Raw genomic sequence first — 16,310 nt, forward strand, 5'->3', positions numbered from 1 at the left:
CTATCTACACAACTAATTTAATAAAACAATTTATATACAGCAATCTATTGAATTTAAGATAAAAACTTTATATACAATAATTTGTATTATTATAGACTCTCTATATAAATTGAACCCCACTGCTAAGATTTGATATGATTTTCTTATAATATTACTCTGTAAGAATGACTTCAAATCTAGCCTCTACAACTCTGCTTTATAATATTATATATTCTACAATTATCTTTATATTATAATAAAAGATTCAGTAGATGTCAATTGACTAATTAATATTCTCATCAATAAATTAGAAATAAAAGATTTAAAAGAATCTTCAAAATACTTAGATATGAAGATTGAATATCATCTCAATAATATTATAAAATTAATATTGAGATGCTATATTAATTATTTAGTGTAAGATTTCTGTCTAGACAATATCATTTCTGTCTCTATATCAATATTTGAAAAAATAAAGATAGACAATATCTCTGTATCAGAATGAGAAGAAAAGTTTATTAAAAAATAATATTAATACAGAGTAGAATGCTTGCAGTATCTGACAGTCAAATTATACTCAGATATTATATAAATAGTATTTCTACTAGCACAGAAGAATACTATATCTATATCTAAAATATAAAAAACTCTTCTTTATATTATATAATATCTAAAAAAAATAAGTGATCTAGATATTTTATATAAAAATCTCAAGAATAAAATCAATAAATTTCTCAATATATTATATTTACTGATAAATTATATAGATTCAGATTAAGCAGAATCATTGAATAGTGAATATAAATTTATTTTAAATTTTATATTCAAGTTAGCAGATGCATCAATTTTATAATATTTATTCAAACAATCTTATATTTCTTTAAATTCAAATAAAACAGAATATATAACACTCAGTGAAGCAGTATACAAAGCAATATGATTATATAATATAATAATGAAACTAAAATTTATTACAGCAAAGAATCTCTTGCTCATCAGAGTAGATAATAAAGATTTAATCAATTTAACTATTATTACTACAATTACAGTATACAGTAAGTATATTGACATTTACTTTCACTATTCTCACACACAACTGAATGAAGACATTATTTCAATTAATTATATTCTCACTGAGAATATAATAGCAGATGAATTAATCAAATCTCTGAACACAGTGATATTTAGATATTTTATTAAATTACTAGAACTTTTCACTGACAACAGTAAGAATGATTAAATTTCTGTATATAATATGTTTTTGAGATGATCTAGGTTAAAATAGCTAGCATGGAATATTTATAGAAACACATCACACACATTGATATGTGAGGGGGTTAGACTGACTGTGTGATTATACATGAGACTGGGACTAAATTTTTCCTCAGTTTCATTATTAGATATCTTAGTTCTGATTCCATATAGTGTTTAGCAAATTAGTTACTTTATACTGTTTATATTATAAATCTAGTCTCAGATCATGTTTTACTAATAAATTAGTGATTCTGATTCCATTTGATCTCATTTTACAAAATGGAATCAAATGAGATCATGATTTACCCTATATAGATTGGCAGTGATAGATAGGTTGGCAGTGGTAGATAGATTGACAGTGGTAGATAGATTGACAGCAATAGATTAGCAGTGATAGATTAGCAGTGATAGATTAGCAGTGATAGATTAGCAGTGATAGATAGATTGGCAGCAGTAGATAGATTGATAGTGATAGATAGATTGACAGCAATAGATTAGCAGCAATAGATTAGCAGCAATAGATTAGCAGTGATAGATAGATTGGCAGCAGTAGATAGATTGGCAGTGGTAGATAGATTGGCAGCAGTGGGTAGATTGGCAGTGGTGGGTAGATTGACAGCAGCACTAAGCAAGATAGAGGTAATATCTCCACCAATCATATCATCAGATTGATGTATTATATAATCATCAGAATGGGACCAAACTTGAGTCAAAATCATGATCAGTCTCAGATCATGTTCTGATTTTGATAGTCAGTCACTTTACATGGAATATCAAGATTTTTTAGTCCCATTTCACTCATGTTTTGATAATTCTAGTCACTTTACACTCCCATTCTGGTCCTGGTCCCACTAAAATCATGCCAAGAAATGGACTGGGACCAAACCAAACCAAACCAAATGTGTAATTCATGGTCCCGGCGGCCAGTCTAGGGGGGGTGTTGGGCACTAGTTGCCCAGGTGGCCCTCCACCACACGTGATTACCCCTATATAGTTAGCTAGCGACCACAACAATAACAAGATCAACCATCCCACACAAGGTTCCTTTGCAATTATCACGTGTTATCGAAGCCCTAACTGTGCTCAAGCTATCCAGCTCGGCCCGAGCTAAAACTCTAGAACTCTCTGAGCTTTGAGGGCCATTCCACCATGCGAGTCTCAATCCTCTCTATTTCCCCTGTTTTCCCGGAGTTTGTATGGGGAAAATTACATAACTCTAAATGCCAGTACTGGCATTGGTAGCATTTTAATCGCCGTCACTCGCTATGAAAAGTCCACGTAGGAAAATTTTGAATTGACTATGGCATGGCGACTACAGTCTCTATAGCAATAGCTCACATACGCCCCAGCGAACCAGCCATACGTCCGTAATCCAGCCCTTACTCTTTACACCGTCAACAGCTCATACGATAATTGCGAAGGATTCTGATGAACACGGATATCATGAGGCCACCCCGGGTCGTTTGATTTTCTTCCAGTACTTGGATAATGCAACTGCTCTCTTCAGCTTCAGCTTTCTATGTTATTTCTCCCATTCCACACCATGGTGGCCGTCAATAAAAGTCCTGCCCGCCAGACGGCCGGTTTAATTTTTGGTACCCCATCGAATCGGCTCTGGTGTTCCCACAACAAGTTAAGACGGATACCCAGTTGCCGTGGGAGCCTGGGCAGGATATTGGATGATTCCAAAAGGTGAAGACACCATATACAGGAGAATTGTGCACTAAAATCTCGAGATTGCAAAATTGAAATTCAGGCTGCAACCCTACCGCGGCCTGACGGTAGGAAAGATACGAAATCATATCGCTTCAGAAAACCAGGATTTCGACATGGCTCTCGCAAGAAGTGTACCGGTCGCGTAGATCTGCGCGGTTGAGAAATTGAAGAAGAGGTAAATGTAAATCTTTCATGTCGAATATGCCCCGCTTCTTCTGGTCAACGTATGAGCCATCGATGACAATCCGTTGGAGTTGTTTGAGACTTAACTCGCCTGATACAGAACAGGTCAGATCCTTTTTAAATTTCACCGAAATAACCTGTCAATAGAGACACTCACCAGAGGTAGCCAAATCGTTCAATCGCACAGGGGTCCCGATCCCAATACCAACTCTGCAGGCTATTAGCACCTATTCATTACTTGACATTTTCCCAGTGAAACCTACCTTGTTTTTTTCACAAACTCCTTGGCTTCAGCCAGCTTGATATGTTTCGCGAATAATTTCGCCACTGCACAGTCTTTGTTTTGGAATTGCCGAAGCGCTCTAGAAAGGATCCGTTAATGAATGCATTGCCAATGACTACGCTACAGTGAACAAATAACTTTATAAACGGAAATGCTAACCTCGTAATATCTGCCGCCCTGAGGCCCGCGAGCGTGATCACTATTGTATGCGGACTGCCGTTTTCTTTAGGGGCAGTTGAAAGGGAGTCGGGGCTTCCTTTCTTCCTGCTATAAACCTTCAAAAACGCGGGCAGATTTTCTAACTTTCTTGGTGACTTCCATGAAGTCGTATCGAGAAACGCCTGTTCTGTTCCAAGGTCAGTGCGAGGTTCGGAAATAAACAGATTATGCTTGCGCGTTGATGACCAAACATAATTCCCAAAGTTTAAACATGTAAAATGTACCTATCTTACCTGGTACATAGACATCGTCCAATTCGATGGCGGTCAATTCGCTGTTGTGCCTTTTGGCTTGTTGTGCGAAGAAATCCGCTAGGAGAGGCCCGTCCATCTTGCCAATAGACTCATCTATTCCATCCTTCTTGTCTGCATCTTTCGGGTCTTCAACAATTTGCTTCGTTCTCTTGCGTTTCCTCTTCTCGATACCCCCCTCATCAGCTGCTGCCCCTGGCGCTGTGGGAAGTGCATGCTGTGCTGGCCCAGTGTCTGCCTCGTCTCCTCTACATCTTTTCTTCCCGGCTTTAATTAAGGGTTTCGATTGCGCAGGCAAACCCATGGCGACTTTAGTGTCAATGGTATTTCTTCAGAGGAAATGTAGCTCAAGCCCGACTTCCTTTTGCTAAGTGAAGCTTCAACTTTTGATCGAAATTTTGGCTGTTCGGCTTAGTCATCAACCCATATCTTATCAGCAAGTCTCTTGGCCTCCATCTTGCACCGAAGGGAACAAAAACATCGAAATGAACGCGTCGCAGTCAAGCATTTGCAAAGTTATCCTCACAGAGAATAAACCCGCTGCATTTCAGAGTTTAAATATACCGTTTTACATGCACATGGAAACGGACACCTAGTATCGATCATGTCGTCACCCTCCAAACAAACCAAGAGCAGAACCCCTCGAGGCAAACAGAATAGAAATTCTTCAGACCACGAGAGCCCCCTCAATGCCGTAAGTGAAATGGTGATTGCGGGATGGAAAAATGTACAAAGATATTTACTAAGTATCCTTTGATGTATTCATTTTTTGTTTCACATAGCTTCACCAACTCGCCGGAACCCTAAACCCTACAACCCCCGCGCAAACCTCTGTTCCTCCTCCACTTTCCACCAACAGAGCTTCCGCCAGGCACACACCGCGTGGTGCATATTCAGGTACCAATGCTGCTCCTGCGACTCCTCATGCTCTACGCGCGCTTCAAAGACGTGCAGCTACGTATACTCCTGGGCGGGATCGGAGGAAAAGCGGACGGATGCAGCGAGAAACGCCCATGGATGTCCTGAGGAACTTGGGAAAAGGTTCGTAAACAGTGATTACTGCATTCCTTGGTTAGGTGAGATATATATGTATATATGTTTGCTGATTGTCATGTTTTCTTGAAACATAGTACTGGCCCCTACCACGCGACCAGTGTCATCATCACCACAAGAAGAGCCAGAGAAGCCGCCGCCGCAACCGATCGATGATCTTGATGAAGAACCCGATCTTCCAAGGCCTAGGCTTTCACTGCCGCTCACGGAAATGATTGTACAAGGCGACGGGAGTCCAGATATTCAACCTCCTAGACTGTCACTGGCTATCGAGGAGGATATCGATCAAACCTGGAGATCAATTGAAATGCCAAGACGAGATCGGAGCATACAAGATCGAACAACTCTTTCCAGAGTTAGCATGGGGAGCAACCGTTTCAGTGACCGCTTTGGTGACCTCAGCAGAATGGAAGATCTAGAGGAGGAGGAAGCAGAGTATACGATATTTCAAGGAGATGATGAAGATGACCATGGACAAGATACGGGACTTGTTTTCGACGCAGGGTAAGGGTTTGCCAATTTTTTCCCCTATATACTCAAGGCTAATTTTACAAAAGAGGAGAGACCGAAGATTTGCGACGTTTCAATCTGGACTTTTCCTTCCCTACACCAGACGTAACGACTGCTAGAATTTCTGGAAATCAACTCCAGCAAGAATATGAGGATTTTGCACTTGATATGAATCCTGATGTGGACACAGGCTTTCCATCGTCTGATAGCATTGTCGAGGAAGGAGGCATTGAGCTTGCATTCCAAGGCGACTTTTCCAGACCAGCGCTTCCTTCGAGCAGTCCGGAGCCAGCACCTCAAGTGATGGTGAAAGGTAACAAACGACAAAAGCTATCACGACACGGCATTCCCGTACCACAGCTGCCCTCCGGTATCGTGAAAAAGCTAGCCACCCGGTTTGCCCGGACTGGAGGTGGGGGAAAGTCGAGAATCAGCAAGGATACCCTGGCTGCTATTGAGCAGGCTACCGAATGGTATTTTGAGCAGGCGAGTGATGACCTCTCGACATACGCGAAACATGCGGGCAGAAAGACAATCGATGAGACGGATGTCACGACACTCATGAGAAGGTAAAATTTCCCCCTTCTCCTGACTTGGGTCCCTCTTCAACTGGGAATTAAATCCTAAACTATATGCTAATGCGGGAGATAGACAACGGCATATTGGCAAAAACACTACAATGTTTGCGCTTGCCCAAAAACATCTGCCGAAGGAGCTTCTGCACGACATCCGGCTTCCAAAACGCTGAAATTTTCCATTCCACGGAACAGCGACTATGCTGTTACGTTCAAACTCAGAAGACTAATTCGCCCAGGTAAAGAGCGGAGGGATTCGTCTATCTCGCGGCTACCAGCCTTTATTATGTCGTACACGTCGTGTGATCTCGTTAGGCTTCTTTCTAACAACCATCCAGAACATTATTGCGGTGGCCAATGACAGACCGTACCTAGACACGCAATTAATAATTTAGATGCAAGATCGGGACACGCAAGGTTGAGCAGATGGCAAAAATCGCCTACCATGTTACGATATACTGAGCGTGATTATTCCTGAGATTTACCTCAGGTGCACGCCCGATAGGAATGCCCTTTGCTTCTCTATGATATATCGCGAGGAGCTCAGGATCTAAAGATCCCGTCGTCAGTCTTTGGGTGATACATTCATCGGGGCGTGTGAAGACATAACAAAGCAATTCTTACGCATTGTTTCTTCAATCCAGATTGGTTGGCTACCAGTAAGCTCTGCCATCTGCGCTACATCCGGAAAATAGAACTTTCCCTCTTCCGGTTTATTTTCCGGTGTGAACATATTTTTCTTCCACGGGGCGCGCAGTAATCCTTCCACTGTAACTTCTCCCTCAGGTAAACCCTCCTTCCTATCTCTTTGGTCTTTGCGATCCTTTGCGACCCAGCCTCGATTAACGAGCACCGTGCTCCCGGCATCACCTCGCTCAAGTGGTGTGATGACTAGATATCCATCCTTGCCCTCATACAAACGTGGCCCGATGAGCATTTCTTGGTCATGTCTGAGGCGGCCCGTAGCATATACACGGCGATAGTCAAAGTCGGAGATAGCGTTTGGATCGACGACAGGTGGAAGGGGTAGGGGCGATTTAACGAGACGGTCTTCGTATTTAGCGATGAGCTTGGTTTTCCAATCCAAGCGCTGGACTTGCCATGTTCCGAGGGCAAACGCTGTAATGGGTATGATAGCTACATGATAGAGAAATTATTAATAGAGAAATCATTAATGTAAGATTTCAGAGAGACGTCTTTTTATATATAAAGAGGAAATTCTTCCACCTGCAGCAATATTTGCATCAGCCTACCTAGAATTATCAATCCCGGGCCATGCCTCTTCCCAGTTTTTACGAGCTTTGCGGGATTATCCACGACAGACATCCAGCTCGGGTCGTCGGCTGGTTGATGGGCAAAGCGGACCTGTTGCTTTCTCCAGCAGCGCGCGCATATCGAATCCGCATTCAGCCTCCGTGGTGCGGTTCGTAACGGGGTGCCGGAGAATGCAGAAGCAAATTGCTGTAGCGGGAAAAATGAGGACTTCATTGGAAATGCAGAATATAGTACAATAGTACACAATATGAACGAAGAGAAAATCAACCAAATGAACAAGGAAATAAAATAACGAATGGTTCTTTGCCTGGAACGGCAGGTTTAAAAAAAAACGATCATGAGTGTTGATCGGAAGAAGGAACGCCGCAAGGAGGGTTGGTCCGTGCACAGTCTAACATCATATGCCAGGGCAGTTGTTGTGTTCAATACTATACACGCATTCTCCACCACGAAGATACTCAAAACATGTTTTACTCAGGGGATTTACAAGGTGGCATAGCTCTTGCAGTCAGCGAAGCCAAACATGTTATATGCTTTGTCCGAGGTTTGTCCCTTAAATGACCCCCACATCGAATGCATTGCTCCATCTATCTGCTGGTGAAGTGTGTTCGAAAGTGTAAACCATATGCTGATAAACATCGCGGCCTTGTCGCAATGTGTCTAATGTAGATGACACAAACGAAAGCTTGAAATGGGAGAATGAGTATCTAGCAAGTGAGGAGGTATGGATATGTTTTATGAAGCCGTGTTTTTATGAGTGATGTATGGATTTACGCTGACGATTAATATATCTACCAGATAAGGACATTAGTGAAATCGAAAACAGTCTCTCTGCGGCTCCAAGCAGGTTCAGTAGAAGCAGGCTACTTAACTTCGTTTTGCCCTATAAGCAAAATACCCGCGTTGGTAGTTATAAAGTGAGATTTCGTTCCATTAGCCATGCTTCGTTAGTCGGCGAACCATGCGCTGACTGATGTTCTTAGAAACGGCGTGGTTCGAGAATATATCGTATCGGGCGTCTCTGAGGAGGATTTCAAGCGTCGATTAAAAAAGGGGCTCGAAGATTCCCCTGCACCAACTCCCCAGGTAGCACCGCAGCCATCACAAATAGAGAGAAATAGTTCTCCTGGGGTACTCACTCCGGTATCCTCCGGCCCTCTTTCAGCACATACCCCAGACCAGGACTCGGAATCTACGGAGGAGCAGTGGCAGGGAGCTTCTGAACGTCAAAGGAGGGAAAGCATACGAGCCGGCAAACGACGAGCCGAGACTATCGAAGAGCCAGAAAATGACCAAAAGGCTCCTCCATCACAAACTCAGAGCTGGCTGTTAGAACAGCGGAAACAAGAACAACAGAAGAAAGATGAACGGAATCGAATATTAAACCAAATCAAGCGTGACGCTGAAGATCGGAAAGCGAGAGAGGAATCACGAAAAGAATCTCTCGTGTCGTCAACCAATAATGAAAACAATACGCCAAAAACTGGAAACAAACAGCCGCAAGCGAAATTTAAACCAAATCAATTCCGCCTACAAATACGTCTCTTTGATGGCAGCTCAGTACGCTCGAGTTTCTCACCAACGCAGACCATTCAAAATGACGTTCGTCGCTGGCTAGATGGCCAGCGCTCAGATGGCGACACACCATACAATTTAAAACAGATCCTCACGCCCCTCCCCAGCCGTACTATATCAGTCGCAGAAGAAAACAAAACGCTTGAGGAACTCGGGCTAGGCCCCACTGCAAATCTCGTAATGGTTCCAGTGCGCACATACACAGAAGCGTATGCCTCGGCGGAAGCCTCACTTCCCGTTAGAGGGCTATATGCTGGTTATAACCTTGTTACTGGAACCGTTGGTGCCGTAGCAGGGGCCATAGGGTCAATTCTAGGGATATCTCTGCATCCAGCTGCCAGTACCGGGCCAGCAGCGGCTGAGCTACCATCCGCAGCAGAGGGGCCTAGTAGAGCTAATTTTCGGGGAGGTAGGAATGGCAGATCGAATGTGAGAACTCTCCATGACGGTGATGATGATGATGGAGAAGGGCGACAATTTTATAACGGGAATCAGGTATGGATCTATCTTTTCCCGGGTCGTTTCTTTCCAAATCAGCGGCTCCCTTTCTTACAGATATGTTTGAAGAAAGCTTTGACTGGTTCTTCTACCTGATCTTACTAATATGGGATATTATAACCTTTAGTTAAATTTCGAGCCCCGTACGGATCAAGAAAACGAGCAAATACGGAACGATTGACCTAGTCATGGAAGCCTATATCGTCAAACTTCATCTTTTCTGATTTTAAAAATGGAGTTCGGAAGCATTGCTTTTTTTTTTTTTTTTTTTTTTTTTTGTTGATTCGCTAGCACTCTTCCACCGAAAAATGAACACTCTCAGTTCCCTCATGACTTTAGCATATTGATAACAGGGGATTGTCGTTGTTGGAAATGGGGTTTTTCTCTTTTTCTCTTGCTTGCTCTTTATTTCTATATGATCGTGCTTCCATCTTCCGCAAGGGTACAGCGTATTTTGCAACTTTCTTGACGCACTACGTGTGTATGTATATAAGTACAAAATGTAAAAACAAAACAGAACCGAATCGAAATCAACTGGACCAGGTTCAGCGAATCCTGGTCGATTGTATGTATGTACGCTATAGAAAATGATATTGATCACGATTCCATTAGATCCACCATCGTTTCGAGTAAGTGGCGAACGTGAAACCGTAGGGAGTAGAGAGCCGGTTTCTTTTAATACTGCTTAGCAGCCTGTTGGCAAGCTTTCTACACAAATAGTTAGCGTCTGCAACTCGTCGCCAAAGAATTAAAAAATATGAAAGTATTGAATATCATACCAGCTGATCCAAATACCACCCGCAAATTGACATATTACCCTGGTTATCATCCATGCACTTTCTGAACGCACGCACATCAGTCTCGCACGCAGGCGTCTCAGCCCAGCCGCTAGAGGAGCTGTTGCTCTGATAGAGTCCGCTATCCATCGACTGAGCGGCGGCGGGTGGAGGTGCTTGTTGAGCCTCAGCTGGGGCGCTCGAGCCACCGCCGAAAAAACCGCCGATGGCATGTCCGATAGAAGACCCGACTGCGACACCACTGAATTTCGCAATAAGCTGTTAGTTCTGACATTCTTATCCTGATTTTTTATTCCATCTCACTGAGGCGGGTCATTAGAGTGAGTGTGCTTACGCAGCGGTGGAGGCCATCTGGCCGAATAAGCCCGGCCCAGAGCTCTGCTGCACAGGGGCAGCTTGGGCGGCTGGTGGTTGAGCGGCATTTGTGGTAGCTGGGGGATGGGCAGCTGTGGTAGCAGAGCGTTGTTGTTGGGCGGGAGCGGGTCGGGCGGGAGCAGCGCCTGGTCTCGGAGGAGCGCTACGGGCAGGAGGAGCAGCACCACGGCGTTGACGAGCCATTTTCGAGATGTGCAAAGGCGGATCACTTGTTTCGATATGCGGGGGTAGGGTTATAGAAAGTATCAATGGTCTATGAAGCTATGGTGGGCGAGTGTTGGAATTGGAGCGGAAATGATTGAGGGTTCTTCTAACAGAGAGTGTTGACTGATGATAAATTTGCTGAGGCTCAAAGCCGGGAAGAATAGTCGGACCGGTGCGGAGTAAACGGGCTCCGATTGGCTCAACGGCGGAAAGGCCAGCCGAGGTATACGCCATTCTACGATGCCTACGGAAGGAAGAGTTACTGTATGATATGAAGGCGCAGACTTTGGAGGGAATTTTTTTCTTTTTTTCCAGTATCTAACTTCTTAACTGTACACCCGATGTCATGCCTCTCAATACCCTAGCTCCCTCCCAGATAAGGCCCAAGTCATCCCCACGCGTTCTGTTGGAAGAGACATTTCGGCGAAAGACACTTAGACTGGTGATGCTAGAACATTCTGTTGAGCAAAGACATGGATGGCTACCAACCAAATCACCATCTAGCTGACACACGTTCCCTTGGAGGGTGGGATAAGCCCCGGCTCATGCGCACATTCCAATCCAAGAGGACAAACACCAAGTTGCGATCGGAATTTACGCGTACATACAATGGCGCAACCCACCCAGAGAATCGAGAACGTCAAACGCCACTATTGGTCCCTCGAATGAACGGGGTCTTCCAGCATCAAACCGGCTCGCAAATCAACCATTACTTTGGTTGTTAGCTTTCCTGACAGCTTGTTTATGCTTCCTTCTCGCTTGCCTTTGCTCCTTCCGCGCCTGAGCTTTCTGCGTTTGAGCCTTCTGCGCCTGAGGCTTCTGCGACTGAACTTTCTTCTTTCCTTTGTCCTTTTTACCCTTCGGCGAACGACCCAAGGACGGCATCACTTTTAGATGCTGACCACCTTTGCTTCCTGTATTCCCCAATTCAGAATCAACTTCCGTCGGGGCTTGTTGCTCCTTAGAAGTTATGCTTTGAGTTTGGGATTGGGGCTGGGATTTAGATGCTTGTTGACGAGCAAGCTTCGCAGCTTTCAATAGTGCCATGGCTTTTTCCTTTGCCTCTCTTTCTGCCCGCTCCAGATCATATTTGTCGTTTCCAGTCTGTGGTGCGAAGAAGGATCATTAAACGGAATTGTTAGATAGTGATCATATAAGGAGAAAGGGGATCTGACCAGTCCATGTTTTATAAATCGTCCAGCGGCTTCCTTGTCGACAGCCGTAGTCCGTTTCTCAGGAACGGTCTCTACAGTTTTGAGCTTCTCGAAGTACTGCTTAACTCGGGTCAATTCTTTAAACACTGGGTGTTCTTTCGCATTTACGCCCTGGAGGCGCAAATAAGCTAGAAACCCATTAGTATAGGAGCAAATGGGGTAGAAGGTGAGCGTAGAGCCAGGGTAAGGGAGACATCGTACAGAAAATCAAGGATTCAATAGCATAGGTGATCAGAACATGAAGCTTTGCCTTGTCCATCACGGGCATTTTCTGCGTAGTTGCAGACAGAGGCTGGCCCAGGAGAGGCTCGAGGACATCCTCAAGATCATCGATATTGTCCTCCAGCTGCTCTATTAACGGTGTCAAGTCTGTAGTCTCCATAGTCACCGAGTTGCCAACTTCCGTGTGGGCTTGTGGAGATGATAATTTTCTGTTCCAGAAAAGTTTGGGATTATGTCAGGGTTGACTAACTGCCGACTTTAGCGCAGTTCACAATATGGATATGACGATGCCAGCAAATATTTCTATCCCCGTTCAATAATATGCAATGTCTTAACACATATAATAATTGATGGAGCTACGCGAAAGTCCTAAATTGCGCTGAATTCAAGAAGTGTTGTTGTATATTTCCTCCGACGTCACCCATAATAACATGGCCAATTGCAGTTTTCGAGACCATATACTTTGGACATAAAGGTCTCGAAACATCCTTTGGGAGATCTAATCTCCAATAACACTATCTATTGCAATCGAATCGGGATGCAGCCTCCAGCGTGAGCTATGATAAAGAGTCACACCACCAAACACTCCACGCCTGGTGCAAGCTAAATATTTCAGGCATAGCAGCAGTTAATATGCAGGTCGGCCTCACCACCATCCGGCTCTTCGCAAGATGCCCTGATGCCGTCCGGATACGCTCAGTTTCCTTCCGGCTCTTTCATTCCACACTCAAGCAGCCCCATGACGATTCCGCCAAACCTCAGCGTCCGCTTCAGGAACAGAGAATACCGTCGCGAATACACATTATAGGTGTGGGAAATATTGGAGGATTCCTGGCCCACTCTTTAGCTGGTGATACTAAACACCTGCCAATAACCCTCTTACTGCACAACTCCAAGACACTGGAACGGTGGGGAAAGAATAGGCAACGGATAACGTTGGTACGAAATGGACTCGCAGAGCATAGATGGGGCTTCGATATCAATGTTAAAAGAGATGGTGTTTGGTATTACGTGCCGCAGGATTCGAAACTAGCCCAGGAACAGAAGAGAGCTGGCGGGTATGTTGAGCGAGATCCCATAGACGCAAACGAGGAAATTATTGACAACTTGATCGTCGCTTCGAAGGCTACAAGGGTGCGGTGGGTGTTAGAATCTGTTAAACATCGTCTCACCCCGTATTCTACAATTGTCTTCGTACATAATGGCCTAGGGGTCCAGGAACAAGTGAACGAACACGTTTTCCCCGATCCGAAGACTCGCCCGAGTTACATTTTTGGAGTAATCTCTCATGGGTTGTTTAAGATGGATCATTTTGTGATCAAACATGCAGGAGTCGGGACATGTTTATTGAGCATCGGATACACAAACCCGCTGGCCAGAGCCAAGACGGAAAAGGATATCGTGGAGTATAAGAAGACGCGGGAACTGGAACGAATAGCAGTCGGTCATGAGCAAACAGAAGAACAACAAAAACAGGAGGGAGAAAATATAATACAGCCAGGAGAACTCCAGGATGAAGAACGGCTACAACACCAAAAAGACCTCCTATCACTCCATGAAGAAGCCGAATCAAGCATGCCCAAAGATGTGTGGTCATCCTCCTCTCTCTACCTAATACGGGTCTTAACCCGTAACACCCAGCTAGTCGCCGCCGCAGTTCCTTCGGACACTTTCCTCCAACACCAACTTGAAAAGCTGGCCATAAACTGCATCATCAACCCTCTCACCGTCATTTTCGACTGTTTCAATGGTGACCTCCTCTACAACTACCATATCTCCCGTGTCCAACGGCTACTCCTCCTTGAAATCTCTGCTGTCATCTGCGCTTTGCCGGAACTGCAGGGAATTCCCGGTATACAAGCGCGGTTCGCGCCTGACCGCTTGCGCACCCTTGCGGTGAGTGTTATGGCGAACACGGCCAAGAACATCAGTTCTATGCTGCAGGATGTGCGGCTGCGAAATCCGACGGAGATTAAGTATATGAATGGTTATATTGTGAAGAGGGGGGAGGAGTTGGGGATCAAGTGTGCATTGAACTACATGGTGGTTCAGATGGTGTTGGCTCGAGAGAAAATTAAGCTCGCGAAGGAATTTGGAGATGTCCCTATGGTTATTGAGCCGGAGGTGGCTGGGCGGGCTTAGATGATAATGATATTTTCATTTGTACTCGTATAGGACATATAACTAACTATGGCTTTCGGTGTTGGCATATCCTAAGGATAAAATAAAGCCCCCTTCTCCCTTTAAGTTAGACAACTTGATATCATTATCTCCAATAATATTTTGCGGTCAATCAACAACAGCCTTCAGTGCCCCGTTGCATAGTTCTATTATCTGCTTCCACCTCATATAGATGATTTTAAATTGCGGTTCCCTGCGATACTTCCCGTCTAGCTGTAGTGCTGTTAACTTCAAGAGGGCCACTTCGGACTCATGAATATACGCGCGTATCCAAGCTGCGATGATCAAATTCGTCTTCCTCTGATCAAAACTTGCTGGTTGGTATCCAAGTATATGGCTATTCCAATCATCAGGAGTCATATATTTCATGCAGGCAGCTACTTCAGTTCGATAGCAGGGTCCTTCGCTGGTTATTCTGTAGTTTCTATTCATGTGTGGTATGTTAGGGAGGGGGCCTCTGTTGGCCCCAAGGGCAAAGAAAGAGAATGAAAAATGAAAGGGGATGAAAGAATAAAAGGGACAGCAAACTAAAACTAAAACTTGGAGGGGATCAAAATTAGTAGCGGGTAAGTCACTCACCCAAGATATCTGTCAATTCTGAGAGCTTCGATATCTTTGGAGGAGAAGTCTTTGAGAATTATGTCATCTAGGAACAGGTCATCCCATTTATTCTGGGCGGGGATAAATCCATCTTTTGTGATATAAGCTTTCACGCGTTCACATATAGCTTTCGACATGTAGCTAGTTTTTCCCAATGAATCAATGTGAAACTCACAATCGGTCAGAAGCACATCGCCCGAATGATTGCCATACGAAATAAATATCTCCTCTCCTTTCTCTAGTCAATTTAGATAATCGTTAGTACGATATAGTGTATCATACTTGGCCATATCTGGAGAGAAAGACGATACCGTAAGCCCTGGACGTTTTGAAAGTATAGAAATCGTCGTTGAAAGAAACCTCACACTGTTCATCCATCCATCAGTAGTAAGTTCATTACGACGTGTCCTAGCCAGCTATTCATCAGGGATAAGTAGTACTCACACCACCCTCATCTATATGGTTGAAATAATCCCCGAAGGGGCAGAGTGCCATGGCATCATAGCGATCTTCAGGCGCCGATGTGCCCACAGGAATATGGTGGAACGATCTCGTATTTACAATAAGCCAGTAGTATGTGTAAGTATCTTTGTCAATTTCTTGAAAGACCTGCTTGATGACCCGATATGCCTTGTCAAAGCGCTTTTCCTGCTCTGGTAAGAGATTTTGATGTTCTGCTGTGTATGCACACTTTATGGGTCTTTTCGCTATTGTGTTCCACGAACCGGAGATGGACGAAGGAAGCAATGGGTAAGAGGGACCAGAGGTTTTAATGCCCTTGAGACGCTGGGCCCAAAGAATGGGTAGCGTATCCTCGAAGTCTTGCCGTGAAGGCCAGACAGCTCGCCATGGGGCAAATTTCTCCTGGAACTCTTCTGCACAACATATATACGCTGCATACAATCCTTGAACAGGAATATTATCTGGGAATTTTTCCCGGAATTTTGAGGGTATGCTTTTCGTTGTCAGCATCAGGCCGATTGGAACCCTTATGATCACCTCTCCAACCTAGAAGGATGTTGTTAGTAGAGACGATATGACGCTACAGGAAGGGACTTATGTATAATTTGATTTATCTATTCTTCATTTGAGTAGAATAAAAAGTCGTTGGATACGATATTTACATCAATGTTCCTTTGGGCTGCAATCCCAACGCCCTGGCCAGGGAACTGCGCCGGCGCGACCCCATTGATTTCAACGCCTTGTGATATTGCCCATTCGGTGAATTTTTCATGTTCTGGTCCGGCTGAGCTTGGAGAGTGGTGCATTTTCTCAGGGCCGAAGAATTCTTTGAACGCTAACAACAACAATAAATAGAATGAAGCGGTTGGGTTGACGATGTTAAA

The 16,310-nt window shown here is 44.2% G+C and overlaps 8 protein-coding genes across 8 annotated transcripts; 3 read left to right on the forward strand and 5 right to left on the reverse strand.

The window, feature by feature from the left end:
- Window positions 1-2,492: 2,492 nt before the first annotated feature.
- On the reverse strand, window positions 2,493-4,189 carry HCBG_07648 (uncharacterized protein; the record flags this gene model as incomplete). The annotated part of the gene is made up of 5 exons (XM_045434697.1): window positions 2,493-3,223; window positions 3,290-3,342; window positions 3,396-3,494; window positions 3,575-3,761; window positions 3,868-4,189. The coding sequence occupies 5 exons, from the start codon at window positions 4,187-4,189 to the stop codon at window positions 3,042-3,044; spliced, it is 843 nt and encodes a 280-aa protein (XP_045284003.1).
- Window positions 4,190-4,384: 195 nt separating this feature from the next.
- HCBG_07649 (uncharacterized protein) lies at window positions 4,385-6,602 on the forward strand (the record flags this gene model as incomplete). Its single annotated transcript, XM_045434698.1, has 5 exons — window positions 4,385-4,579; window positions 4,668-4,926; window positions 5,016-5,442; window positions 5,496-6,017; window positions 6,100-6,602. 5 exons carry the CDS (start codon window positions 4,490-4,492, stop codon window positions 6,194-6,196), a joined length of 1,395 nt encoding a protein of 464 aa, XP_045284004.1.
- On the reverse strand, window positions 5,498-7,592 carry HCBG_07650 (SURF-family protein; the record flags this gene model as incomplete). Its single annotated transcript, XM_045434699.1, has 4 exons — window positions 5,498-6,394; window positions 6,468-6,573; window positions 6,648-7,160; window positions 7,277-7,592. 4 exons carry the CDS (start codon window positions 7,509-7,511, stop codon window positions 6,295-6,297), a joined length of 954 nt encoding a protein of 317 aa, XP_045284005.1.
- A 171-nt stretch (window positions 7,593-7,763) lies between these two features.
- HCBG_07651 (UBX domain-containing protein) lies at window positions 7,764-9,552 on the forward strand (the record flags this gene model as incomplete). The annotated part of the gene is made up of 5 exons (XM_045434700.1): window positions 7,764-7,842; window positions 7,968-8,020; window positions 8,097-8,215; window positions 8,282-9,368; window positions 9,499-9,552. The coding sequence occupies 5 exons, from the start codon at window positions 7,764-7,766 to the stop codon at window positions 9,550-9,552; spliced, it is 1,392 nt and encodes a 463-aa protein (XP_045284006.1).
- A 494-nt stretch (window positions 9,553-10,046) lies between these two features.
- On the reverse strand, window positions 10,047-10,726 carry HCBG_07652 (uncharacterized protein; the record flags this gene model as incomplete). The annotated part of the gene is made up of 3 exons (XM_045434701.1): window positions 10,047-10,064; window positions 10,151-10,409; window positions 10,503-10,726. The coding sequence occupies 3 exons, from the start codon at window positions 10,724-10,726 to the stop codon at window positions 10,047-10,049; spliced, it is 501 nt and encodes a 166-aa protein (XP_045284007.1).
- Window positions 10,727-11,449: 723 nt separating this feature from the next.
- HCBG_07653 (exosome-associated family protein) lies at window positions 11,450-12,343 on the reverse strand (the record flags this gene model as incomplete). The annotated part of the gene is made up of 3 exons (XM_045434702.1): window positions 11,450-11,851; window positions 11,923-12,089; window positions 12,163-12,343. The coding sequence occupies 3 exons, from the start codon at window positions 12,341-12,343 to the stop codon at window positions 11,450-11,452; spliced, it is 750 nt and encodes a 249-aa protein (XP_045284008.1).
- Window positions 12,344-12,816: 473 nt separating this feature from the next.
- On the forward strand, window positions 12,817-14,463 carry HCBG_07654 (2-dehydropantoate 2-reductase; the record flags this gene model as incomplete). The annotated part of the gene is made up of 1 exon (XM_045434703.1): window positions 12,817-14,463. One exon carries the CDS (start codon window positions 12,817-12,819, stop codon window positions 14,323-14,325), a length of 1,509 nt encoding a protein of 502 aa, XP_045284009.1.
- A 476-nt stretch (window positions 14,464-14,939) lies between these two features.
- On the reverse strand, window positions 14,940-16,232 carry HCBG_07655 (SET domain-containing protein; the record flags this gene model as incomplete). The annotated part of the gene is made up of 4 exons (XM_045434704.1): window positions 14,940-15,202; window positions 15,230-15,380; window positions 15,409-15,972; window positions 16,089-16,232. 4 exons carry the CDS (start codon window positions 16,230-16,232, stop codon window positions 14,940-14,942), a joined length of 1,122 nt encoding a protein of 373 aa, XP_045284010.1.
- Between the last annotated feature and the right edge of the window lie 78 nt (window positions 16,233-16,310).

This window comes from Histoplasma capsulatum (genome assembly GCF_000150115.1).
Source record: "Histoplasma capsulatum G186AR genomic scaffold supercont2.14, whole genome shotgun sequence".
Classification (NCBI taxonomy): Eukaryota; Fungi; Ascomycota; class Eurotiomycetes; order Onygenales; family Ajellomycetaceae; genus Histoplasma; species Histoplasma capsulatum.